At 45.1% G+C, this 27,982-nt stretch overlaps 1 protein-coding gene across 1 annotated transcript; it reads right to left on the minus strand.

Moving 5' to 3' along the window:
* Positions 1–5: 5 nt before the first annotated feature.
* Positions 6–27,982, minus strand: ACOX2 (acyl-CoA oxidase 2). The gene is made up of 14 exons (XM_063114617.1): positions 27,719–27,982; positions 27,132–27,294; positions 26,781–26,932; positions 26,249–26,356; positions 24,095–24,214; positions 23,688–23,803; positions 22,869–23,041; positions 20,795–20,957; positions 19,238–19,428; positions 17,460–17,639; positions 13,703–13,808; positions 9,294–9,511; positions 3,438–3,570; positions 6–360 (listed from the first exon to the last, which is right to left on the minus strand). Exons 1-14 carry the CDS (start codon positions 27,876–27,878, stop codon positions 298–300), a joined length of 2,046 nt encoding a protein of 681 aa, XP_062970687.1. The 5' UTR covers positions 27,879–27,982; the 3' UTR covers positions 6–297.

Here is a 27,982-nt window from a genome sequence, read left to right on the forward strand (position 1 = left end):
TTTTTTATTGTGGGGAATTTCAAACATATTCAGAAGTACAGAGAATAGTGTCATGAACACCCAGAGTACCTACCCATTGACCAACTTCAACAATTATTCACTCACCCTTTTTCTTCCTATGGATTATTTTGAAGTAAATCACAGACATTATTTCACAGATATGTATTACTTCAGACTGTCTAAAACATAACTCTCTAAAAAAATACGTATATAATTTAAAATTTTAATTTTATATTTATGCCATAGTACCATTATCACATAGTGGTACTGCTTGCTTCTTGAATACTGTTGGTTATTTCATAGCTTGGACCTCCAACTTTGTAATAGTGGTCTTATGTATTTCTCATAGGCAGGGTTCCCCTGTTTGTAGAAAGAAATGCATTATTAAGACAATATTTCTGCCAGGATTAATCACTTTCAAATGAAGTCTTTAGCTTCAAAAAAATAACATTACATAAAATTCTTAATTTTTTCGATTATTTTTAAAATTCATTTTGTGTGAACATATGGAGAAACATTTTTTCCAAAGGGCATCCTTTCTTTTCTCCTGCAGATTTTACATTGTGATGCAGGTGGCTAATTAAAAACACAGCTTATCATTTACTTTTGGAACTTAATACAAATAAAGGGCTTGACTCTTTTAGGCTCTTTGAAACTGAACACTAACCACAAAGCAAGGAACCAGAAAGTGGAATCAGGAAAGCAGTATTCTATATCAGAATAGGTTATCTCCATTATTCCCTAATGCAATGTCTTGATTCTTTTTTTCACAGCTCTAGCCTCATCTTTTATAATATTTACTTGTTTATTTACTTTTTTTGCCTGTCTGCACTAAAACTGTAAGCTCCTTGAACCACCGGGTCTACAACTTGTTTTTCACTGTATCCTCAGTGCCTAAAACAATTTCTAGCATGTAGCATGTGCTCAGTAAACAATTGTTGAATGACTGAATGAATGAATCAGTAAATGTGTTTAAGACATCTAACTACCATTTAGACAAATTTTAACAATAGAATAATTGGGGGGCAATAGGATTCTTGTTTTGAAATTATCCCAGTGGTTCCTCTACTACTTGCATTTATAGGGAATTGCTTAGATATGAGTTCATGTGGGGAAGGGAAACAGTCTTTTGCAGTTCACCTTAGAGAGAAACTGGCTTGAAATAGCATCCAGATCAGGAAAAAAGCCAAAAAGCGGACATAATGGCTAGAGTAAACCGAGAGAGAACACATCATCCTGCCTATGGAGAAAGCTCAACACAACCTGTCCCAGATAGAAAAGATGCTCTCCTATGATTCTAGGAGCATCATAGCATAGTTTAACTTAGCATAGCATTTTTCTTTTTGTAGACAGATATCAGGTTAAATATATTCCCTTTTGTACTTTTGTGTCTGCAGGGCATCTTTCAACATTGCTGCTGTTTTAATTTATTTGAAACACCTGTAGTGTGCCTCCTTCTACTAGTGCAAATGAGGAAAAGTGTTTATTGCATCTCCAAAATTATCCACCAAAGATTAGAAAAATACACTTTAGAAGTGCTATTTTGGTGTTCTCTAAAGGAGCCAGAAATGTGTTGTAAGATCATGTAGCTATATATTAGCAGTCAACCAAGTGTCATTTTAACTAACTGGAAACAGTTCTCCAAGGTGATTTGTAACCTCACATTCCTAAACTGCCATGCATGAAAGAGCCACATTGCTGTACCTGTCACCTTTTTAGCAAGGTAATGTAAGCTAGGATGATGAGGTCTGTGGCACTGTTCCTTTATCTCACCATTGAGGTCATAAAACCATGATTGTTTATTCTGTAAATGTTGAGCGTCTACTCTGTGTTAGATCCTGGACTTAGGAGGTGAAGAGTCCATCCTTTTTCACAGTCAAATGGAAGGAGATAGAGAAAAATGAATGGGATGAAATGCATCAATATTTTACCAAATCTATTGATGCTGTGGGTCAGTGATGCTACTCATTTAGATAAGGCTGCTCTCATATGGTATCCAGATTACTCCCTATGTTCTTTAGTGAAGATGAGGGATGGGAGAACAAATGTTTCCTGTGTTACCAGTAAAACAGGTTTGAGCTATATATGTCAGCATTTCTCGACAGGTGTTACAGCAGGGTGGCTTTTTCTCTGCAGCATCAAAGGGCATACATTTATCTTTAGACCACGGGCGGTAGTCTGGAGTAGGAGGACTGCTGTATTTTCATGCCAGTATTTAAATGTTAGAAAGTAGAGAGCTCTAATCATTAGAAAAAGTAAAACACTAGAAATAGGTTAACTATACTAGGCAGTAAACGTATGCCTTCTTTAGGTAAGTTGTTTGTATTTCCTTGTTGAATTAAAAGGATGCCTTCCTGGGGGCAGAGAATGGCCACAGGGGATTGGCCTTCTATCTGAAAATCATCTTGGGGGTAACTGGTTGTGATATAACTATGGATAATCATGTTAAATTAAGCTATGAGGTATGACAGGATGCAAATTGTTAAGAGCGAGTCTAACACAATGCTAAGTGTGAATGAAAGCCTGAGAGTTGCCAATTTGATGAGGTGTTAAGACACCTTTTCTGAAATTGGACTGAGGATATAAAAGTTTCACCATTCACACATTTACATTATACAACTTAAAATAATTTGTTGTGTACCTATAGACTCTCTGTTATTCTGCTATTAAATGTTGGTTCCCCAAATTCTGAGTACAGGGTTTATTTCTTCACTCCAGTTAATGTATTTATTAACATTCATAACTTTTCCCAATGAGGCTCATAGCAGAAAGTCTGGGACCCTGGCCCTAGAATGTTGGGATTTTAAAAGTTCTCTCCCTCTTCCCGTGGTTAATGAGATAGAGTTCTGGTATTCTCTCCTAGGACAGCGGGGGATCTTTTTGCCATAACCCTTTAATTGTCATTTATATGGCTTTCCTGGGCTGCTTTGCTCCTGGGATTGTGTATGTTAGAATGAAAAGGAAGGAGGTATTTCTAGCAGGCAGTCAGGTCTGATACAGACACCCTACAAGCTTTCTATCACCTCTGAATACCCACTTTTATCTACAAAAAACTGAGTAAAAGGCTGAAAATAGTATGGTTAAATCACTGCTGTGATTTATCTTATTTTTGTTACTTTAGAGCCAGTTTGCAACTATGTGTATATGCCCTTGGGTATGTCAAGCCATGATTTAGAGCTTGGGCCTTCCTCCTAATTCCCTTTACCAAGTTTTGAGCAGTGCATTTTGCTGATTACAGTCTAGGCTGGAGTTCCTGCCAGGCCACACCCCCACTCCTGGTTTCTTTCATGCATTCTCTAAAAATATTTTAAACAGACACGCTATGCCAAGTGATTTCCAACCTAATGGGAATCAATTGAAATGGGAAAACATGGGGGTGTATTCACTGCTTGTTCTCTGCTCTCTTACATAATTTATGATACGTTCCACTCAACTACCTGAGTATTGGTTGGTGACTTCTGAGCCCACTGGAAGAGACGTTCATAGACATTTCCATCATAACAGCCAAGTGCTGAATTTAAACTCTGATCGGTGAAGTCAAAAGCATCAGTTAACAAGATGGCATCCTTCCTAAGAGAAGAAACAAGAGTTTGTGAGTATTTTAGATTGCTCTTATGAATCTAATTAATCTGGGATGGTGAATAACATCACCTAATTAGAGGTTGCATCATCATTCACTTTTCAAGCAATTCAGCTTTATTTATTTATTTTTTAGTTTTTATTTTTTAATTAGCTATATTTGCACAGTATAAAGAGTCAAAGAATTCCTTAAGGCTTGTTATTTAAAAAACAGCATATCCCTGTCTCTCACCCCTACTTCCCTTTCCCCAGAGGTTATCAGTTTCAATCTTTTAGCTGATATTTTGGTATTACCTGAATGCCTCTGAATATCTTGTTTGTACTGACACTTCTTGATGGTTCAGTTTTGGATATTATCTGTTGACTATTACAAATGATAAGGGTTTGTTTTTAGCACTCCTCTCTTTATCCCTATCTCCCCCACCCCGCTGCTTCCTCTGCTTGGCTTCCTGCCTCCCAATATAGTTATAATTTTGGCCAGACCAATATTCAATGTTGACATCATGACTATAAGTCATCAAAGCATTTGAGATGACTGGGATACTGTACCCAATTTACTCCTTTAACCCCTTATCATCATTAGGAGCCCTACCACCTATTCAATGTACTTTCTCCCCTTCGTGGCCTCACGTCCCTCCTTATCTAGCTGAAATTCCATGATCCATTATATTCACTTCCTCAAAAATATATTCAGTTTTTCTTGATTTGTCATACTAGTTTAGCAGAACCCACCCCTCATTATCTCCAATTTTCCAGTGACTTCATGCTACAACCTTTGTAGCTATGTGTGGCTGGAAAAACCAATCCTGACTGGTATAATAAGGGTTCACTGGGCCCTGATGGCTGCTCAGCAATCATATTACATTGCTGTAGTTTGTTTACTCTTTCCTTTGCTCTTACATTCTCTTAGGTGATTCTTCATATCTTCTCTTTGATCCTCAAATCCACACTACTCGCCTCCCCATCTCTCTTACCTGGATGACTCTGCATCCTGTTTCACTGGTAAAGTGGAAGCAGTAAGAATTTCCACAAGTTCCCATCTCTTCATTTACACATACAGTGCCTTCTCTCTTCTTAGTACAGGACAACTGTCCAGGCTCCCAGCTTAGTCTAGTCAGTCCTTCCTTGTCTACTAGAAAACAATGCCTACTGGAGAGCAATGTTTCAGAAACTCTCCTGCCGTTTCCCTACAACATGAAAGTTCCTCTCTCTACTGGATCACTTTCATCAGTGTACAAATGTGCTGTCATTTCTCCCATCTTAAAGACAAGCTTTTGACTCTATTTCCCTCATCATTGTCTACCTCATATTTGGCTCCCTTTGATGACAGAAATCCTTGAAAGTGTTATGACCACTTATGCTTGCTATTTCCAATCCTCCCATTCTCTCCTGAACTGGATCCATTCAGGTTTTCACTCCCGCCACTCCACTTGAAGTAGCTCTTGTCAAGGTCAGCTCCTTATTATCTTTCTCCTTGCACCCATCCCTCTCATGGATTTGAATATCAACCATACGCCAATGACTTCCAAATTTATCCTCCATTGTCACTTACCTGCTTACTAACGTCTGCACTTGGACAGGCTCTTCAAATGTAACATGTCCAAAACCAAACTCTTTTTTTTTTTTTTGGTTCCTGGCCGGCATGGGGAACTGAACCCTTGACCTTGGTGTTATTAGGCTATGCTTTAACCAACTGAGCTAAACTGGCCAGCCCCAAAACCAAACTCTTGATTTTCTCTACTTTCTCCTGTCCTTCCTGCCCAAACCTGGCCCTCTTGTAGTCTTTCCCATTTATAGTAAATGGCAACTCTATTCTTCTGGTCAAAGCCTTGATTCCTCTCTTTCTCTCTCACCCCACATCTAATCTGTCAGCAAATCCTGTTCACTCTTCAAAATATATTCAAACTTCAACCACATCCTACCACCTCCAGTGCAGTCACCTGGTGCAATCCACTAATCATCATTATTCATTAGCCTCCCAACTGGTCTCCCTGCTTTTCACTCTTAATTCTTAATATGGCAGCTGGAGTCATCCTTTAAAAATATACATCAGATAATTTCAGATTGTGTCTATCCCAAGCTCAAAACCCTCTCATTCTTACACAAAATAAAGTTCAATCTTTGCAATGATCTACCTACCCTCTCTTGCCCCTCCCTATACACCCTAAACTTTCTGACCTCTGCTCTCACTCTCCACTTTAATCCCGCAGTCCCACCTCTGCGGCCTCTCCTCTGCTCTCTGGATGGATGTTCAAAGCACACTTTAGCCTCCAATATTTGTACTCATGCTCTGCCTGGAATCCTCTGTTCCCAACAGCCACACGTCTTCTCTCACCCTACCCTCTTCCCCCACCCTCAGGTCTTTCCTCAAATGTCACCGTACCAGGGAGGCCTTCTCTGACCTATTTAAAACTGCAGCCCCACCCCATCCCAGCATTTCTTATCCCCCATTCCTGCTATTCGTTTCTTCATAGCACTTATTACCATTTCATACAGTATATGTTTGATTTAGAGCGTGTGTGCGCGCGTGCGTGTGCTTGTCTCCTCTAGTCTGTAGGCACTTGTGGCCCTTTTCAATCTGAAACTCATATCCTTTATTTGACGGACATTGTCTTGAATTATTTTATTAATGATTTGCTCTCTTCTGTTTTCTCCATCTTCTCTTTCTAGACCTGTTTTTCAGATGATGGACAACTAGATCAGTCTACTTACTTTCAAAAAATTTTTTCTCTCCTATTTTTTGTCTCTGTCTTGCTTTTTTTTTGCCTGATTTCTGCAACTTTATGCAATCCTTAAGTTGTTTTTCATTTCCACTATCACTTTTTAATTTTAAGGACCTCTTTTTTTGTTCTCTGAATATTGCTTTTTAAATAATGACATTCTGGTGCTTATTTTGTGGTTGCAATATCTCCTCTTAGCTCTTTGAAGATATTACAGATTTAAAAAAAATTTTTTTTTTCTTCTTCCTGCAGATTCTCATCAGTTCTCTGAGTTGCCTTGTTCTGGCTTGTTTTGGTCTTCTTTTATGTTAAGGGCTTTCCTCAGGTGTCTGGTGATCCCTGAGCGATCATAGCAAAGAGTGGGACATTAACTAGCTGGTGAGAGACTGTGGGCATGCTTGATAATGTGGGTTCACTGTGGGGTGAATTGGGTGGACAGTTGGGGAACTCTGGTGTCAGTATCTTTAGCTCCTCCTTTGGCTGATCAGACACTCTAGAGAAGGATTGTCTTATTGTCTTCCTGCAGTGTGCTAGTCTGTCTGCCAATTCTCTAGGAACCAGTGGGAAAAGAGGGCTGGGGGAGGGTGGTATCAGCATTTGGCATATAAAGCTCCCTGTTTTTTTTTAGGGTAGCCTCATCCTCAACTATGTCTCATGCTCTCTAGTCCACAGACCCTCTGTTTATCCTTCTGCCAGGGCAGGGTCAAGGAAAGTCTTAAAACTACTCGCAGAAGAGGAGAGGAACTGGAGATCCAATTCCTTCTGAAACAGACTTTCAACCATCCTGTCAGTCTCACCTTCACCCACATTGCCAGAGATACATAGTGCTGCTAGTTCCTGGGGTTCTCTTGTGTGACTTTTCTGTTAAGTCATTATATATCCATCTACTCTTCAGCTTTCATGATTCCTCTCCTGTTCTCTTTCTCTTTGTGGGTTTGTGCCTTTTAAAAAAATGTAATCCATTTACTGATGTTTTAAAAGGGTTTCAGGAAGGAACAAAAGTAAATGCATATGTTCAATCTACCATCTTTACCTGGAAGTCCCCCAGCTGAGATTTTATGACCACTTAACTAATTAATATTACACAGAAAGCTGGTTCTTGGTGTCACTTAGAAGAGTGTGCCATTTGTCATCTCAGAAATCTGAGGGAGATAATGACTAATCAAGGCATGGAACTGTGACACAGAACTGTTAAAAGCATGGAATCTGTTACATACCTAATTACCCTACAGTAGTAAGGTTACTTAGGAGTCATAATGTAAGTAAATCAATTTGTGGGTTTGATGCATGCGTAAGTTGGCAGCTTGCATCAGTGCTGTCTGTCTTGTCTTGAATTGTAAGTCTCTGGAGCTAAGGCAAGCACTTACAAATGCTATTTGCAGATTAAAAAAAAAAATGCTTATGAGGTATTAAGGTGATCTATTATATTTTATCATCGCTGCCAACCAGGGTTAGAATGTTATTTTCTTCATGTGCTCTTAAATGCCAAGCATTTCAGAAAGTTAGACACAGTTGGGCTCATACTGTGCTGTACTTACTCTTAATGGTTTGTATCACTGGATTTCCTATATTAGGGAAAGTTTAATACCTGGGGCATAATTGTATCAGATATATTTTTGACAATTTTTGATAATTTAATTGAAAAAATATTTGCTGACCACCAAGTATCTGTTAGGTGCTTATGTGTAGTCATAAATGACATATAACATATTGTTAAAAATAAAAATAATTTTGTCTAGTTTTTTTAATGTCTGTCATGAAAATCTTATTTTTTAATTTTATTAAAAAAAATTTTTTTTGGCAGCTGGCTGGTAAGGGGATCCAAACCCTTCATCTTGCTCTTATAACACCATGTCTAACCAACTGAGCTGGTTAGCCAACCCCGAAAATCTTATTTTAAAAAAAATTCCAAAACTTTTTTTCTTTTTATTCTTAGTCTTGTTGATAATAAGAACTATTGGACATTCTAGGGGAAAAGTCACACCCCAACCCCCATACAATAGGCATCATATTTTTTGTCACGTGAGGTCTCAAAAAGGCTGTGTTCTCAGTACATTTTCTATCTTATTGACAATGGTAAATAATTTGTATTATTTTAATTTTTGTCTCTTCCAGTACCCTGGCCAGGTTGGGCTTTGGGTTTGATATGTTTGTAAAGCAATTATTTAGGTTATATTTAAAATAAGTGGATGAAAGCATTGCATCAGTATTTCATAACTTTAAATTGCACTGCATTAATCTGCATTTAAAAACTGTATTATTGTTTTACAAATCAATATACGAATTACTGAGTTTTTAAAAAAAATTTATCTTGAAGCTGAGGGAGGATTAAAGTAAGTTTACTAAACTTGGTAAGAATTTGCTTAAGTACATTCAACCAAGACAGAGTTATGTTTGAAATAAATAATACCTTAATCTTAACATACAGGTTAAGAGCACATGCTCAAGGGTCAGACTGGCCTGAGATTGTACCTGGCTCCTCCTCTGACTAATTGTGTGACACTGGGCAAGTTAATTCCCATAAAGACTGAATTTCTTCCTTAGTAAAACGGCGAGATTAGTAGTATCCATTTCAAAGGGCTATAAGGATTAAATGAGATGATGTACGTAAAAGCTTTTGGCACAATGCCTGGCAAATAATCAAAGTTAACATTTAAGGAGCATTTAAGGCTATTGTTATTAACACATTATTCATAGGTAGCATGCTTCATTTTATTCATATTCCTTAGATTCTATTCCTGTTTCCTTAACAATGTTCAAGAGTTGAACTGAGGTAGCTACTTCATTCTTAAGCATTTTTATGACTAATTATTTCCCATTTTTTTGCTTTCATTAATGCTTTGTGTTGGTGTAATAATGCTAGGGTGTAAATCTCTCAAGGGCAGCTTTTGCCAGCCCTCACGTAGCAAGGTTTTGGAGTTTGAAGTGACCTGTGAACAAGGGTCTAGGGTTATTCTCTGAAGGTTAATGTGGTTTGAAGGCCCAGCCACTCACCGGATCAAGAGGAGCAGGTCCAGGTAGACTGTTCTTGCCATGTCTACTTGGGCCCCAGTCAGGAAGCCATCATGGAGAAAGTCGCCTGAGTTAGTCAAGATACCATGTAAGGCGTAGAGGTCACACAGGCGTTTGAGCACCTGCTGAATTGCTGGTTCATTGTCTAGTTTCTCCAGAGCTTCCCTAAAACTCTTCACAGTGACATAGTAGCAGTGTGCCTACAAAAACACGAAGATGTGTTAGCCATTGATTCTGACTTCCAACTCCAGGAGTCATTCTAGAAGGCTGGCAAGACTGCTGGAATAAACTTGCCGCAGCCATGTGTTTCCCAGCAGGCTGACAAGCAGCCACCTTTTCCCTCAGCTCACTCTAGGTCTGACCGAGCCTTTTTGATGTTGTGTGCATGTGTACGTGTGTGTGTTGGGGCCGATGGGCTTTGAAACTTGGCCCTTGGTTTCCTCATTTTGCTTGGGGCAATTTCAAGTAGGTTTGATAGTGGAGAGAAAGAATACAGGAGTATTGAAGGCTGCCTGGGGAAAGAAGATGACACTACTTTTCTTAAGAAAATAGCTATTTACTGTCTGCCATGTTCAAGGCAGTCATGGGTATGTGTGTGTGGTGTGCATGCGTGTGTGCCTGCACAGGTGTGTGCACCTTGGGGTGAGAAAGTGAGAGTTCAAGATATATACAAAATATATCCCAGCTAGAGTATAAACTCCTTGACGTAAGCAATGCTGTTATTTAGCCCATATGCAACTGTCTGTCTGTGTCAGTTGTTAAAATAATACTTTGGTGCCTGTTGGTAAGTGACCACTGCCATCAGCCTGGTGAGACTCCCCTCTGCCAGATGGGCTCCTTTCCTGGGACCACCTCTTTCTCCCCACAGCCCAGTAACTAAAGTGTTAATTCCTGACCCAGCCAGAGGCCTTCATGACCCTGCTTTCCCTGGCCTGAAGTTCTTTTTGATTGGTCAGTTCCCCTGTCCCATTGCTTGTTAAATATTTTGAATATTCTCTCTCCCCCCAAGACAAGCTCACATAATTATTTTATCAGGTAGGATATGAGTTCCATGAGGGAGAGGAAGGAAGAAAGAGTATAAAGCAGTGCTTCTCAAGTTGTTATGTACATACAGATCATCTAGGGATCTTGTCAAAATGCAGGTTGCAGGGTGGAACCAGAGACTGAATTTCTAAATCTCCCCTGTGATGCCCATGCTGCTGGTAGTGACTTTAAGTAGCACGACTTAGAGTGTCTTGAGAGTTAAAAGGGTTTCACCCAAGGGGCAGGGGATGGGGGAGAGGTCATTTCAGGCAAGGGGAGTTTTATGTACAAAGTGCTGACTTTTAGGGCCTAAAGCACTGGTGTACAACAAGGTGATGATGGGGGACTGTGTAAGTTAGGGAGGACCCATACCAGGGGCCCAGATAGTGAAGGGCTGTGAATGATAGGGGCGGGATTTTATTCTGTGGGTCAGGGAGTCATCATGGTTTTCAGTAGGGCAGTGGCCTGATGAGGTTTCTCAACTGAAAAGAGCCTACCTTTCTCAGGTAGGCCTCACACAGGTGCTGACAACTCCACTTAGCCACTTAGACCTGGTGTGCTCACAGCCTAGATGGGTTTGCAGCACATGGATGTGGAAGATGAGCAGGTGTGCTGAGCTGCCCTGCTTGCTGTGCCACTCCGTGCTCACACTGGGTCCAGCCTGGCAATGCTGGAGACCCGCTCTTTCTTCCCCAAGGCCCTGCTTTTCCTGTTCTAACCTGAGGACCACATCCTCATATTGTCAAGGCTCAAGGTTGAGGAGTGGAGTGATGGAGAGCTGCCCGATGGCCTGGGTTTCTGCCTTCATAGCAGGATGAGGACCAGAGAGAGAAGGGGGCCTCTACACTTTGGGAAAGGCTGAGCCAAACTTGGCCACCACGCTCTGAGCACAATGAACTTTATTTACTTTGTGTGTGTGTTGCTTTTAATCTTGCCTCCTCTCTAACAATTTGGGGGTGGGAGTTGGAGGTGTAGCACTTAAATGCTAGGTGCCTTTCTAAGTTTCATATGTATTAACTCATTTAATCTTCATAATAATCCTACAAAGTAGGTACTGTTATTAGCTCCATTTTTCAGATGAAGAGACTGAGGTTCTGAGAGATACTAAGTTCCTCACCCAAGGTCATATAGCTAGTAAGTGATAGCAATGAGGTCCAAACCAAGGCTGTACTCTTCACTACTCCTATGTTGCCAAAGCCCCCAGAGACTGAGGCGGGCTTATAATGACTACCAGCCTCTGCTACAGTGGTCCTGGGGACTGATATCTCTCCTGGAAAGAGTCTGAGATTATAGGACCAGAGTCTAAAGGGCTCTTCCATGCCCCTTTGTTTTACAGACAGGGAAGTTAAAACCCAGAGAGGGAAGGGACTGCTTGAGGTCACACGGCATGTCACGCACAGAGTTGGGACCAGAACTTAGTCCACAGCTCCTCCGTGTCTACTCTGCCAATGCTGTTCCCACCCTCTCCCCCACTTTTGCATTCATTTTCTGCCTGCACATTTATGGTTTCCAGCTGGGACCCAGTTGGGTGCTTGAGGTTTCTGTAGAGTAGATGATTCCCACAAAGCACAGAAAGTACAGAATGCCCTACCCATTATGACCTTGGAGACTCAGCTTGGGCACCACCTCCCCAGGAAGCCGTCAGGGACTTGCTCCTCTCCCCTGGCTGGCTGAGCTTCTCGCCTTTGGTGCCCCAGAGCTTGGGGCTCATCTCAGTCACTCATCATACCCTCCATGGTGTGTGGGAGAGGAAAGCGTCTTGACTCAGCTATTTCCTATGATTGGCACTTAACTTTCTGAATTCTCTTTCCTCACCCTTATAATGGAGATTATGCTAGTCTCCCTCACAGAGTTGTGTGTATTAAATGAAGTAACCCTGGCAAGCAGCATCTGGTCCATTCGAAGGCAGGGCATAGGTTTGGAAAGTGGACAAATGAACAGTGGGTGGCTATGGTTCCTTTTTTGGTAATCTGGTGAGAGCATGAAGACTTGGCTAACCCTCTATGTTGATAGGACATTTGGTGCAGGAGGGAGTCCCCGTTGGGTGGACTGAGCTGAGCTGAGGGTTGCAGTTAACACCAGTACTGGTAGGTGTGGTGGGGATGGTGGGTCACCAGGTGATGCTCATGCCCAGCTTGCCCAAACACCCCTGCTCCACAAGGGCCTCTGCAGTCTTTCAGGGCTCTCCTGTTCTAAGGCTGCCATTTTCTGGGCCTGAGGATTGGAGTGATTGCTTTAGCTTTCCATTTGTTGGTAAGGCCGGAGTCCCAGCTGCCTAAGCTAGAGCTCAGGAGTCATTCTTACCTCTTTCCCATCCCCCATCACTCTCTGAGGCCTGTCCCTTCCGTCTACCCCCTTAATATCTCTGCATCTACCCACTTCTCTTCATGCTCTCTGTCAAGCTCATGGTTGGGACCACCTCAGCTCTGGTCAGACTGCTTCTGCTTCCTCCTAATTGGCCTCCAGCCTCTAGTCCATTTCTCCTCCTGCAGCCTTCAGGATCCTTCCAGAATGAAACACTGATCACTCCCCTGATACCAACTGGGCAAAGGCTCTTCATGGCAATGAAAACAAAACCCAAACTTCTCACAGTGGTGCAGAGGTCCCAGGCCTTGCCTTTGTCTCCTCTCTCTCCTCCCACTTTCCTTCCTGTCCTTGTTTCAGTTGTCGTGCTTTAGGTCATCCTTGGGAGTGTCTGAATTTCCTCCCAAGCACCATGCCTCACCTTACTCCCTCATTTTGCACCTGCTGTTCCCTTCTCCTGGAAACCTTCCTCTCCAACACTGCTGCCTCTACCCTTTGGCCAGCTAATTTCACCTCGTCCTTGAAGTCTTAGCCGATATGCCTCTTCTTCTGAGAAGCCTTTCTGACTCCTTAGGTTCTGGGGTCTCATAGTAGCCTGTATTTCCCCATCACGCTGCTGCCTTGGTTGTAGCTGTGTAAGGGCATGGCTTCACTGTTGAGCACCCAGCCCAGTGCCTGGTGCAGAGTGGGTGCTCAAATATTTGCCAACTGACTGTGAATTATGCACAAACACAAAACAGTGGAAATTGAATCAGACATCCAACAACTGCCTGTGGGCTAAGGGGAGACTTGACCTGCTTTTCTGTCTGGGAGGAAATATTTGAACAACCTGAAGCAAATCCAATAACACTGCCTCATTACCTTTTCCCTTAAGAGCTGCCAGCAAGATTGCTTTGGAGTTAAGTCCTTTAATTAAAATACCCCGGACTAAAGCCATGGAAGTGAAATGAGGGCAGCCGCCGAGCAGGGCTGGGGAATAATGGCAGAGCTCAGATTTTCCCAGCGGGGTAGCCTGCCTGGGAAACAAAACGGGTCCCTTTCAGCTTCAGCTGACAGCAGCTCACCTTTGCAGCCTGGAGGTGTATGACAGTGGTCTGGTTCCAGGCCTCATGCTGGTCAGCCCCGGATTGCGTCAGGGTCTGTAAATGATGCACTGAGTCCTTTATGAGCCTGAAAAAAAAAAAAAAAAAGGATTAGCTTCCCAACTGCATGGAAAAGATGTCTGATGGACTGCCTGGGGTCCCTCAGAAGTGGAAATAATTTCTGTTTTTTGACCACTTACGTGTCATAAAGATAAATGCTGGAAATACATTATCTTTAATCCTTTTAAGGGTGGGCATTCCCTATTTACGGTGGGGGAAACTGAGTCCCAGAGAGGTTAATGAACTTGTCCTGCTCATGTAGCTAGTAAGGAGTAGAGCCAGGAGTTGGACTTGTCCATAACCACCATGTTGTAAGGCCTCAGGGCCACAGACCATGGCCTGACCCCTCTTTCTAATGCAGATTCCATCCCAGTACTGGTGTTTTCGGGCCATTTTGTTGCCTGACTTCCTATGACCGGAACAAGGAGAACTGTTTTACCCAGCAAGTTCTACCTGAAGGACCTAAAAACAAAAACGGAAAACCAACCTTTGCCTTCCAAACCACTAAACTAGTCATTTGTCATTTTGTTAACCTTTAATCTCCTTTTATTCTCTGTTCCTTGCCAGTCTACCCATGACCCTTGGCATTTGTGTGTAAAGCAAACTGTTTATTAAGCAATATTTACTTTGCTTTGTCAGGGAATAGTTAAGCAGATGTCGCATTGAGTTCCAAGGAAAGAGAAATATAATGGCATTTTAATTACCCTGAGCAGCCTTATTTTCCCCTGCTCAATTCCCCCAACTGAAATGTTATCTCTGTGAGGCCTGGGGCTTTTTATCAGACTGGATTATTGATAGATCCCCAGTATCTAGAACAGTGCCTGGCATATTGTAAGTACTTAATAAGTATTCGTGGGATAAATAATGAATGTCTCAAGTTGCTTGTAATCTTGAAATAACTATTAACTATCCCTGGGACCACAGGTTGGGATATAAGACCTCTTATTATATACTGAAAATGCTTTTTTCCAGTTTGTTTTTGGTGTTTAATTTGGGGCAGAGTTCAGAAAGTTTCCTTTCTGGGTAGTTAAATCTCTCCGGCTTTTCTGTGTTGGTGTCTGTGTCTGGCCAGCACCTCTCTTTACTCCCAGCCCTAGCATGTTTGGTCATTCCTGACACATAGTAGGTGCCTCATATGGATTGAATGTTTGTCCCCGCCACATCTCATGTGGAAGCTTGATTTCCAGTGTGGCAGTGTTGAAAGGTGGGGCCTTTAAGAGGTGACTGGATAGGGAGGACTATGCTCTCATGAAAAGAATTAATCCATTCATGGGGCAGTGAGTTAATGGTTTAATGGGTTATCATGGGTGTGGACTGATGGTTTCATAAGGAAAGCAAGTGAGCACATTAACAGGTGCTCTTCTCCCTCTTATACACGTGATGCCCTGCATTGCTGCAGGACTCCAGAGTCCTCACCAAGAAGGCTCCTGGGACCTGGGACTTCCCAGCCTCCAAAACTGTAAGAAATAAATTTTATTTTTTAATAAATTACCCAGTTTCAGATATTCTGTTATAAGCAACAGACAATGGACTAATCCAGTATCTGACAATAGTTATTGAATGACAGAATGGATGAGCCCTTGGTTTTGCTCACGTTCCCTGGAGCCTACTAGACCCTGGAAATAAACTAATTCTATCCCCTTGGTATAGTCACATTTTTGAAAATTATTTTTAGATTATGAGATATTTCGAAAATATGGATATTGCTTTATTTATTGGTATTTGCATACCAATACATTTGTAGTACAGTTATGTGCCTTATAACATTTCAGTCAATGTGGGACAGCATATATGACGTGGTCCCCTTATTACATGGAGCTGAGAAATTCCTGTCACCTAGTGATGTTGTAGCCCTCGTAATGTCCTGGTGCAATGCATCACTCAGGTTTTTGTGGGGATGCTGGTGTAAACCTACTGTGCTGTGAGTCATATAAACATGTAGCACATAATTATGTATAGTAGGTAATACTTGATAATAAATGACTATGTTACCGGTTTATGTATTTACTGTACTTTTGTTATTGGAGGGTGTACTTCTTTACTTATACATAAAAAAAGTTTACTGTAAAACAACCTCAGGCAGGTTCTTCAGGAAGCATTCCAGAAGAAGACCTTGTTATCATAGGAGATGACAGTTCCATGTGTATTATTGTCCCTGAAGACCTTCTAGTGTGACAAGATTTAGAGGTGGAAGACAGTAATATTCATGAACCTGATCCTGCATAGGCCTAGGCAAATGTTTGTGTTTGTGTCTTAGTTTTTAACAAAAAAGTTTAAAATGTAAAAAAATAAAAATAAAAACTTTAGAAATAGAAAAAGATTTATAGAAAAAGGATATAAAGAAAGAACATATTTTATACAGCTGTACAATGTGATGTGTGTTTTAAGCTAAGTGTTATAAGAGTCAAAAAATTTTAAAAAGTTTAAAGTTTATAAAGTAAACATGTTATAGTAAGCTAAGGTTAATTTATTATTGAAGAAGAAATTTTTAAAAATAAATTTAGCATAGCCTAAGTGATGAGTGTGTATAAAGTCTACAGCAGTGCACAGTGATGTCCTAGATACTCACACTCACTCACCACCCACTCACTGACTCACACATAGCACCTGCCAGTCCTGCAAGCCCCATGCATGGTCAGTGCCCTGCCCAGGTATATTAGTCTGTTTCTGTTGCTTATAACAAAATACCTGGAGCTGGGTAATTTATAAGAAAACAAACTTATTGCTTACAGTTTCAGAGGCTAGGAAGTCCAGAGTCCAGGGAACACAGCTGGTGAAGGCTTTCTTTGGTGATGACTTCAGGGATGGCAGGGTATCACATTGTGAAAATGGTGGAGCAGAGAGAGCAGAGAGACAGACTCTCCTCTTCTTTTGAAGCCCTCGGAACTACACCCCTGACCACCATTTCTAATCCATTCACTACTGCACGGTCCTACAATCCAATCACCTCTTCAAGGCTCTACATTTCAATCACTGTAATAGGATTTCCCACCCTCTTAACAGTCACAGTGGGGGCTAAGTTTCTGATACATAAAATGTGGGGGACACAATTCAAGCTTCAGTGAGTTTTGAGGGAACATAATTCAATCCACTATGGCAGGTGTACCATTTTTTATCCTTTATACCATATTTTTACTGTATATTTTCTGTGTTTAGATATATTTAGATACACAGATACCATTGTGTTACAGTTGCCTACAGTATTCAGTACAGTAACATGCTGTACAGGTTTGTACCTGGGGGCATAGGCTATACCATATAGCCTAGGTGTGTAGTAGGCTAGACCATCTAGGTTACACTCTGATGGTCCCACAATAATGAAATTGCCTAATCTCAGAATGTATTCCCTTTGTTAAGTGACGGATGACTATATTTACATATGAGTACATTCACTGTATTAAAAATCACCATAGGAACCTAAATATTTAAAAAATTCTTCTCATTGGCCAGAGAGATTCCATGACCAGGATGGGGAAATGACAGTGGTCCATGGCTGATGTGTGGGACTTTCTCTTCTCTGTGCCCAGGGTGGCAGGAGCTGAGAGGACTTAGGGAGGCTAGGGATGGGGGTGGCTTTTAGAAGTGTATCCACAAATGTTCAACTGACCAATCCAAAGGCCATTGTGTGGGAAGGAGCTTATCCCCAGGTGGGATGACTGCTTTCTCAGTGCTGGCTCACCTGGCTGCCACATGTGCCCAGGCTGTAGTGTAGAGCTCTGGGCAGAGGAAGTCGGCTGCCCTCTGGGCTGGGCACCTGGCCAGATCAGGCTCGGCGAGATATGCGACAGACTGAGGGAGAGACTTCTGCAATGTGGAGCCTGGGGACACCTGAGCCTGCAGGTAGCTCTTCACCAGAAACCTGGAGGGTGGAGTTGGAGACAGGTGAGAGGGTGAGGGACTCTGTGGGACAGCCCAGCACTCCTTCCCAGAGACACGCACTCTTACGCTGGGCCCAGCCTGGCTCCTGATTGGTGCCCCTCCTCCAGAGCCCCTGCATGCCATCTTCCTGCCAGGCCCTCAGTGAGGCGCACCCTGAGGCTATAGTTTCTTCAACAATGAAAGGGAGCGGTGGAGCTGGGGCAGACGCTGAGATCCTGCACATAAACCTTTCTGAGATCTGAGCAAACAGAATCTTTTCCTGTCAGGATCTTCCGATTTGGGGATTTGTAGTTACTTGTACAGTGACTATGTGGAAATTAAATTTTCTTAGCTGAAAAAAGGAGATGCAAGAATGCTGACATGAGCGATGGGATTACAGGTGACTCTTAGCCGCTTGCTTATGATAATCCAGTGGTTATAGGTTCTGGGCTCAGACAACCCTGGATTCACAAGCGGCTTCACCGAGACCTGTGTGACACTGCAGAAGTAGCTTCATTCCCTAAGCCTCAGTTTCTCCACCTCTAGATGGAGATGATAATACTCAGCTGATAGGGGTTTGTGGAAATGGAATGAGACAGTGTTTGTGAAGGCTTGGCACAGTGCTGAGTGCAGAATGTCTAGTACATGCTGTTATATTCCTTTCATAATTTGAAAAAAAATCTTAAGGTTATATATTTTTTAAAAATCCCATAAATGTCATATATCAAATTTGCCAGTGAACCCCTTTCTCCGGGCATAGGGAAGAATTTGCCTTGCTTAGTCACCTGAGAATAGGGGAGTGTGAGAGACATGACCAGCCATGAGGCCCTGCAGACATGAGAGGGATGAAAGGAAACAGAGGCGCAGCAGACTTGGCTGTTCCTTCCTGCCTGTCAGGTTGGAGCCTCTTACATGCAGGCTCTGTGCAAAGCCTGGGTGATTCCGCAGGGAGCAAGGCAGGGGTAGTCCCTGCCCTCAAGGAGCTCCTGGTCTAGTTGGGGCACAGGGCTAAAAAGTAAACAAACCCAGATGAGGCAATGATAGATTATATATAACAACTGCTCCAAGGAAACAAGGCAGTGTGGCCTGGGAGGAAAGCAAGAGCGGAGGCCTGTGGTGGAAAGGAAGTCTGTGGCTGGCATAAGTGAGCAGAAGCAGGGGGCTGTGAGGACAGGAAGGACAGGGAGGCAGGGGCTGGGTCGTAAGGAGCCTGTAGGCCATAGCATGGAGTGTGGCGTTTTCCTATGAGCCGTGAGAAGCCAGTGAAGAATTTTAAGCAAGAGAAAGAAGTGGTCTTCTCTAGGCTTTGACAAGATCCCTCTGGCTGCCTGTGGAGAAGTGGGGCATGGTAGACAGGAGCCCAGTGAAGAGACTGGTGCTCTTGTCTAGGTGAGAGAGGACGGTGACCTGGCTGGGAGCTGCGGTGGATCTGGGGAGAAGTGGATGGCTTAGAGTCATATTGTGGGAACTGAACAGCCCCCAAATGGTGTTTCCCAAAGCCTGCTCCCTTTGTGGGCATCAGACAGAAGCCTCAGCTCAAGCAGAAGCTTGGAGGGTCCCCGAGGGGTTGGGAGAAGCCTGGGCCAGTCCGGACCTTACCTGGCCACCTGTAAGTAGAGCACTGTGTTCTCGCCCTCATAGGTGCAGGAGGCTGTCACTTTGGTGACCAGTGATGGCAGGCCGCTCAGCTTTGAGTAGCCATGTCCTCCGCAGGCCCTGCGGCACAGCTCGGCTCCCTGGGTGCAGAAGTCCGACACCAGGGCCTTCATACCTGAGCTCAGTGCGTGGAGCTGGGAGAACAGGAATTGGGGCTCAGGTGGTGTAAGGGCCATGCTTCCCACTAAATCAACATTTACTGCATGCTGAGCACATCTCGGCGAGGAAAGAAGGATTTCACGGAGCTTATGAATGAGAAGGCTGAGACTAAGAGAGGTTATGTGACTCACCCCAGATCACACAATTACACAATGTGGCTGCAGGGGCAAGAAGAGCAAAGGAAAACCTGTCTTAGCCAGTGTCTCCAGGATCTTAGGAGGTGCTGCCTGGATTGCCCACCATCCTCTAGGAGTTATAGATTTTGCTGACAGGGAGAGGTTTTGGAAAGCTGGCCTGTGAGGATGGGTGTCCACTGTCAACCCACTTCCTGGGTTGTAGGAGGGTCCTATGGTCTGAATGTTTGTGTCCCCTGAAAATTCATATGTCAAAATTCTAACTCCGCAGTGTTATTTGGGAGGTTAGAGTGATATTAGGAGGTGGGGCCTTGGGGAAGTGATTAGGTCATGAGGGTGGAGCCCTCATTAGGGGGATTATAATAAATGGACCCTGAGAGAGACCCCCCTGTCCCTTCTACCATATGAGGACACAGTAAGAAGCCATCCATGAACGAGGACGTGGGCCCTCATCAGACACCAAATCTGCTAGTGCCTTGATCTTGGACTTCCCAACCTCCAGAACTGTTAGAAATCAATTTCTGTTGCTTATGAGCCACCTATGGTATTTTGTTACAGCAGCCCATGCAGATTCAGAGGGACTGCCAGGCAGCAGGCCTGGTTTGAGATTTTGGCTCTTGAAAGCCCCTATACCCATTTCTCGAGCTTTCAAGTACTTGAGAGGAAGGTTGTGTGACTTCACTTCCCTGTGCTGAAGTTCCCTCACCTGTAAAATTGGGATATACATGGTGCTTTATCTGAGACTCTTGGGCCAGATAGAATGAGAATAATTTCTGGATTTTAGAAAGGTAAAGCAGGGCATTTAAAGTATATAACAGATGGTACCCCCCAGTGAGGTTTGGGGCAGGCTTAATGATTCAACACATTAATATTAGGCTACAGAATGTATTCAAGCTCAGTGGGATAAATCAAGTCAGTTCAGGATAAACTGTGCCACCAAATGTGTTCCAAATGACTTTTGGTTCTCAGAGCTTTTTGGGTTTCAAATGCACATTTTGGATTGTGGACCTGTGTTCTCTACTATGTGTGGTTATTTCCACTGACATTTTTGGAGCTCTCTGAGGGCCAGGTCTGGGTGAATTTATGTAGATGTTGGAAGGCTAGGGAGAGGGGGGAAGGCCATGGGAGTGGGGCTGTGGCTGACACCCAGTGGGTAGACTAATCCTAGCTGCCCTCCCAGCACGTGCCCCCAGCAGACAGCAGGTACCTCAGGCAGGAGGCTGAAGTCTCTGTCCAGAATGGCATCGTAGGAGTGCTGGAAGAATTCCAAGAGGCTCAATGCCAGGAAATGGAAGGCATAACTCATGGCCAGTGGAGGAAAGAGTTTCTGCTGCTGCGTCTGGTAGTCCAGGACTTTTGCCTCTTGGTCACTGAGGGGAAAAGAAGTGGGGGATCTAGAAGATTGCTATGTACCATGTCCACATTCTCAACATCATAAGAGCCTCAAAAACAGTTTTTTATAACTCATTACAAAACTTGATTAGAACTGACATGAAGCTATTAATAATCTTTTAAGACCCCATCTAACATGAAAATCCATACATTTCCCTGCAGAAATATTGATGTGTTTGTGGGTACTGCCCTTGTGGAGGGAGGTTTACAAAATTGCAGCATACACACCATATTTTAAAATCTGAAAAGTTCTGAATTCCAACACGTCTGGTCCTCAGATTTTGGGTGAAGGGTTGTGCCCCTGCACCCCTGGTGATTTGCACCTGTGACCTTTCACTGCCCACAAGCACTTGCCAAGTACTGGGAAATGCTGGAGCCTAAACAGTGACTCTTAGGATGTGAACTCGGGTCCCATGGAACCTGAGGAAGGGACTGCATCTGCCTCATCCATTGCTATGTCCTCAGTGCCCAAGGCTGTGTCCAGCATGTAGGGGCTGCAATAATGGGATTGAAAGAGGGTGTGATTATGAGAAGCCTCCCATAGCTGGCAGGAACCTGGGGTCTCCTCTCTGTGGCAGCAGCGTCTCACCTGACAGGTACTTCTTGTAACCATCCTTGGGACACTTCTGCAACCCAGATAAATGGGCTGTGGGCAGGACATCGCAGTAGCAGAAGCTTCCTCCCGGCACCCCTGTCCTCCAGAGAACACTCCCTCAGCCCAGGATTCTAAAGCCCAGGCTGGCTGAGGGAGCCCTGGGTTTGCCAGAGGAAAGTACCCTGGGCTGAGGTCCTGGCATCCCTGACTGCATTTCACCCTCAACACCACCCTGAAAGACTGCTCCTCTCACACCCATTTTGGAAGCTGAGGGACAAAGAGGTGAAGTGGCTGAGCTGAGTGTGGCACCCAGGTCTGCCTGGCATCCAACCCTTGGTCCATTTTGCATCAGACTCATTCTGGACTTGAGCCCATGTCATGAAACACCACTAGATTCTAGGGCTGCAGGTTCTCAAGTTTCAGTCCTGTTGATCTCACTCTATCTTACAGGTGAGAAAACTGAGGCCTAGAGGGGGTCAGTCAGTAGAGCTGGGATGAGAACTGCCAGCTGAAGCCTGTTCCTCAGTGCCACAGTTCAGTTGTACTGTGATCAACTCGGTGCTCTATTTCTGCTGTCATCCATTTTGCTGCATCCTGACATTTGGGACATATTTATTCTAAAAAAACTATTCGTTGTTTACCCCAAATTCAAACCTAACTGGGCATCCCATATGTGGAAACCCTGTGTGTGTGTGTGTACACAGGTTAAAACAGAGGGGGCAGTCAGCCCTTGCTATTCTGAGCCCTGGAGTGGAGGGAACAGTAGCCAGACACAACCAGGAACAACAAAAGGGACCCAGACTTAGACATACCATATTCAAATGCTGACAGTCACAGCCAGACAGAAGGAGTCAGCCACATACAATCTGATGTGACAACTGGGCTTTGCCAGACACGGTCAGATGTGGCTTGGCCACTGGCTAACACAGACTCACTCAACCAGTCACAGCCGTATAGAACACAGTCGGACTCAGACAGACACACACTGAGTTAGATCCGGTGGTACAGGGCCAAAGACATCCGATCACACAGAGCCCGATGGGGCTGGACAGAGACAGGTTGGGCCAGTGGTTAGCCAGGTTAGAGGGAGCCAGAGAGAGCCCACCAATATGGCCAGCTGGGGCTGGGTCCGGGCAGATTTTGTGTGTGTGGGCAGGTGGAAGGGTGGGTGGGTGGGTGGGGGGTGATGCCTGCTCCCAGTGCCCTGGCTCTGACAGTGGGGAGGTGTCTGGGGCAGGCACTGTGGGACTGAGAGGTAGCCGTGTCCGAGGCCGTCAGCCCCGGGTGCCCTTGCCTAGGCCGGAGCCGGGATTGGCGGCGGATGACCGAGTAGCGCACGGCGATCACGCAAGCCTTCTGCAGCAGGTGCAGGACCTCGCCCCGGACCACTTGCACCCGTGATACCACCATGGCCAGATAGTTGCTCTGTGCCATCCCCAGCTTGATGTAGGTGCCATCTGGCAAGACCTGTGTGGAACAAGCACAGGCTCTGGCTCCGAGCCCAGGCTCCCCAGCCTTCCCTCCTCCTTGACCCCTGGACTGTGGGCCTCCACCTCTCCTCTGGAGCAGATTCCCCACTGGAACACGCTGGTGTGGCCACGTGTGTGTGAAAATACCAGAACGCTTCTGTGCTCACTGCTAACTAGCCACTTCCCCAAGTGGCCTGGCTCACAGCTCCTCTCCTGGGACACCCCGGACCTCCCCCCAACCACAACTAAAGTGGTAAGGCTGGCAAGACGGGGACCTCCCACACTTCCGCCAGCACCCCAGCTGGCCTCTGTTCAGTGATTAGTTGTGTCCAGGCCTCACTGGGTAATTGTTAAGAATATCACCCTCAGCCCCATCCCTCTCCTGAGATTGCTGTGCACCCCGTGTGATGAGCATTTACACATGAGAAATCTGAGGCTCAGAGAGGCAAAGTGACTTGCCTGAGATCACACTGCTCCTAAGCTGGGGGTTTTACCCTTATCTGTGGTACACCAGAGCCTCTCTGGGGGTCTGTGTGGCCCAAACTTAGCTCTATGGAGAAGGACCCAGAGTCAGCAGCAGCCTGTGCAAAGCACAGGTCCCCTCTGCAGGCAGTACATGTCTGTAGCCTCCCCAGGCCCTTGACCTGTGCAAAGCGACTCAGCATGTTCTTCCTGGGGACCCGCACGTGGTCTAGTCGCAGGAAGCCATTGTCTATGTGTTCAAAGTCCATCTTGGGCCCAATGTCCCCAACAGTGATTCCTAGAAGGAGATGGAGATGAGAATGTCCATTGGTCGAGTGTTGGCTGGGTGCCCAGTACCACGCACACATTCCAGCTCAGAGCAGCCCGTGACACTGGAGTTATTTCACCTGTTTTGAGGTCAGGTCAACGAGCAAGTTAGCACCAAGTCTGTCCAACTATATCCCTCCCTGCCCAAGGGAGACTTGTCCCAGCTTCTCCCATGGACCTCTGGGGCCTCAGGACAGGGAGGCCTTCGGTGAGGGGGGGTCTCCTCCTGGTAGAGGTCCTTGAAGGAGCAGCATGGGCTTACCTGGCAGTGGGGTGTGGTCCTGGAGGCTCCGGATGGGCACGATAAAGGCGTGCATGCCCCTCCGGGCCCCTGAGCAGATTAGCTGGGCCTGGACTAGGGCGTGGGTGGTGGACCGTCCCACTGAGGGCAGAGAGATGAGAGATGAGGCACAGATCTTCCTTGCTGCTCCCCAACCCATTGTCCTGGGGCTGGGGTTGCTGATGGGCACCTTTGGGGCCTGAAAAGTCACTGATTACAGAGAGGGGGAATTGCCCCCAAAGAACCTAACAAACCCAGCAGTGACTCAGCAAAGGCACTGTGAAATGAGCAAGCTTTTATTTTTTTAAATTTTTGCCCCCCAAACTATTAATGAATCACTCTGTCATCAACTTCATAATAACGAATACAGATAATTACCAATTATCAAAATCCAGGTGGTGCCAGACCCTGTGCTGATGCTTTTTAGTTCTTCAGTGTGGTATGATAAGTCCCATTTTCCAGATAAGGAAACTGAGGCTTAGAGTGGAGTGACATGCTGAAGGTCACTGGCCAGGAGGAGGCAGAGCTGGGATTTGAACCTTGGTCTGCCCTATCTTAAAGGCTGGTTTCATTTCCCTACAGTCTTGACAGTGGTCTCTCTCTCTCTCACTTGTCTTTCCGTCTCTAAATCTCCCTCTCTGTCACTTTCCTTCTGCTTTAGTTGGACACCTCACATATTTTTGTTTTTTTCCTACACAAAGTGTTCACTGACTAGGCCCCCAAGTGCCACAGGTGTGTCCTCCAAGGTGAATTCTCAAGTCCGAGGAAGGGGGCCTTGATGGGACCCCCTCCTTATGGCTTGGCAAGTCACTGAGCCTTGGGGATGCTTGGTGTGACCGCCACCTGGTGGTCACAGGGGGAGGTACGGCATAGGTGGTCTGGTGCTGGTGGTGGGTGTGCACCTTTCTGAGTGACTGTAGCAGTGGCAGGGAGGTGTGTTTTTGTCACTAACTGTGTAACCACGGGGCCTGTGCTCTGGCTGGTGGCAAGCTTAATCATTAACTCGGGAGGGGAGAGAAACTGGGGTTGTAGAAAGTGCCTGGGACTAGGCCAAGTGTGTATGTGTGCATGTGTTGTGTACACACACACATGTGTCTGTGTGGGGGCAGTGTGTGTGTGAGTGTGAGGTCTTGTCCTTCCTCCCCCAAAGGTTGGGTCGATTTCCTCTCTACCTGAAAGTTCCCTTGGGTGTGGAGAGAAGGGAACACTACTGCACTGTTGGTGGGAATGTAAATTAGTACAACCACTTTGGAAAACAATTTGGAGGTTTCTCAAACAACTACAGATAGATCTTCCATATGATCCAGCAATCCCTCTTCTGGGTATATATCCAGAGGGATGGAAATCATCATGTTGAAGAGATACCTGCACTCCCATGTTTATCGCAGCTCTGTTTACAATAGCCAAGATATGGAACCAACCTAAATGTCCATCAATGGATGATTGGATAAGGAAACTGTGGTATATATACACTATGGAATACTGCTCTGCCATAAAAAAAGAATGAAATACTCCCATTTGCAACAGCATGGATGAACCTGGAGAAACTTATGTTGAGTGAAACAAGCAAAGCACAGAAGGATAAATACCTCATGTGCTCACTCATTTGTGGGAGCTAAGAGAGAAAGGAAGGCAGAAAGAAAGACCACAGTAGTCCCATGATCCAACAGAGGGAGGGAACATTCCTAGGGCTACAAATTGAAGTTGAGGGGAGAGGGGGAGGAGGAGTGAGGTTGGGGATAATTGAAAGGGGACCAAGGGTACAAAAGCAATTTGTGGTAATGGGTATGTCCCCAGTATGAATCTGGCCCCCACATCGTGGGCAGGAGGGGGGGACAATCAGTTTTGTATCTCATGAATATTTGAAATAAATAAATAAATTAATTAATTAAAAAAAAAAAAAAAGTTCCCTTGGGGACCTCCCAGCCACTTGCTAATGAAATTTTTAACATCTCACCTACTTTATAGAGAGAGTAAGAGCCTGAGGCTCAGGGAGGTGAATTGACTTGCCCAAGGTCACCACCTAGAACAGGAAATCAATCTGAGGTCTGGTGGACTTCAAAGCCAGTGCTACTCTGCCCTCCGACTTTGTCCTCCCTGGGGAGAGATAGTAAAGGTGGTTGCATGGATACTCACGGTCCCCAGGCCACCATTTGGTGGCAGTCACTGTGGGGCTGTGAATCACAAACTCCTGGGTGGCTGCGTCATAGGTGGCTTCAGTCTCCAGGCCCTGAAGGTATGTCCCTTGGGATCAAGGACAAGTATTAGACATTGGGCCACATCAGGGTTCTTATCTGGGGAGCAGCTTCTAGGGTGGTCAGTAATCCAGTATGGAGTGGGGGTCAGCTCCCAGCTGTACTCACAGGAATTTCTCCCCTTTCATCCATGGGCTGCATGGGGGACACACAGTCCCCTGTAGCCAGTCTATGACAAGGGGCAGATGCTGTTGTTTTGAGAAGGAATGACTTGCCCCATAGGCAAGTAGGAGATGGTACAATACGTTTGTGCAAATTAGAAAAAAAGGCACCCCTTCCTCAAGACTCTTGACTGTCATCTGCTGGAATATTTTTATATTAAATATATAAATCTATGACACTGAGATGTGAATGTGCCCTCTGGAGGTGTGCAGTGCACAACCTGAATACTGCAAGCAACAGCCCTGGCTCACCATGTCCCAGTTCTGTTTGGGCATATGTTGTGATGATCTGGAACTCTTTGCAGAGTGGTTCCCATTTGGCAATCTGCTCCTCTGAGCCCAGGCTTTTGAGAGCGCTCATGAAGATGTTCTGTAAACTTAATGCCAGGTCTCCAGAAGCGGCTCTGTGGGGGAGAAATGCTGTGGGTGAGTAGCCTGTTGGAGACAGGGGCCCTGGTACCCTCAGCCTGGGCAGAGTGCAGGAAGGAAGGGGCACCCGGCATCCTGGCTTCCCTGCTGGGGAAAATGGCTCATGGGGCTGGGAGGTTTCCAAGTGATCCTAGGTAGATTCCTCTCTGGTGGGGCTACCCCAGGAGTGAGCACCTGTAAGCGTAGAATAATTCACGACCATCTTCCAGCCATCCCAGGCGCTGTGCTATCATCTGGAGGTGGAATCTCTTCCGCATGGCAGCTTCATAACGCTCATTCTGGGTCATGAAATAATTGTCCTGACAGCTAAACTCTGGGTCACTTTGGATGATCCTCTCTGCAGGGGAGAGAGAACAGAGGGCTTAGGGACCTGGGTGAAGGTTCTGTCACCTTCAAATCTTCCCACCGACTTGCCTCATGGACCTGGAAAAGAAGTTAGACATTATTGTCATTTAACAGATGGGAAAACTGAGGCCCAGAGGTGGGAAAAGTGACTTGCCCAAGGTTACAAAGCTATCCGTGGCAGAATTAGGACCAGTATTCAGATTTTCTGCTGCCTAGGACTCTTCTCTCCCTCAGATGGGCTCAGGGAATATCGGCACATTAAAAGGGCCTTCATAGCCCAAACGAACGAATCTCTGACAGTGCAATTTTGAGGGGAAAGTTTGTTATTTGAAGGTGGGACTGCTAGTGAAGAACTCTTCTTCCAAGAAAGCATGTGTAGCACAAAGCAGGCGCTCCATTCCCCAGCCCCCTCTTACCTACTTTCCTGCGGAGTGCAGTGTTCTCGGCACCTCCATCAAGGATGTGGGTGAGCCGTTCCACGTCAAAGGACTGTGCATTCCTCTCGCTCTCTATGTCGGGGTGCACTTGCCTGCTCCAGGTATCCCCCAGTGACACTCGGTGCACTGGGCTGCCCATCCTCCCTTGGACCAGCCTGATGTCTGAGCAGAGACACTTCTGGCCTGGCTGCTCTGATGTTCTGCTCTGAGCGTTGGACAGTACAAAGAACCTGTGTGCAGGAG

This window comes from Cynocephalus volans, chromosome 11 (assembly GCF_027409185.1).
Source record: "Cynocephalus volans isolate mCynVol1 chromosome 11, mCynVol1.pri, whole genome shotgun sequence".
In the NCBI taxonomy this organism is placed as follows: domain Eukaryota; kingdom Metazoa; phylum Chordata; class Mammalia; order Dermoptera; family Cynocephalidae; genus Cynocephalus; species Cynocephalus volans.

Excerpts from the sequence above, each read along its gene's own strand:
- ACOX2 (XM_063114617.1), bottom strand. The coding sequence starts at position 27,878 with ATGGGCAGCCCAGTGCACCGAGTGTCACTGGGGGATACCTGGAGCAGG. Across the intron at positions 23,804-24,094 it reads GGACCACACCCCACTGCCAG|GAATCACTGTTGGGGACATT; the intron begins GTAAGCCCATGC and ends ATCTCCTTCTAG. Across the intron at positions 361-3,437 it reads AGTCACCAACCAATACTCAG|GGGAACCCTGCCTATGAGAA; the intron begins GTAGTTGAGTGG and ends TTCTACAAACAG.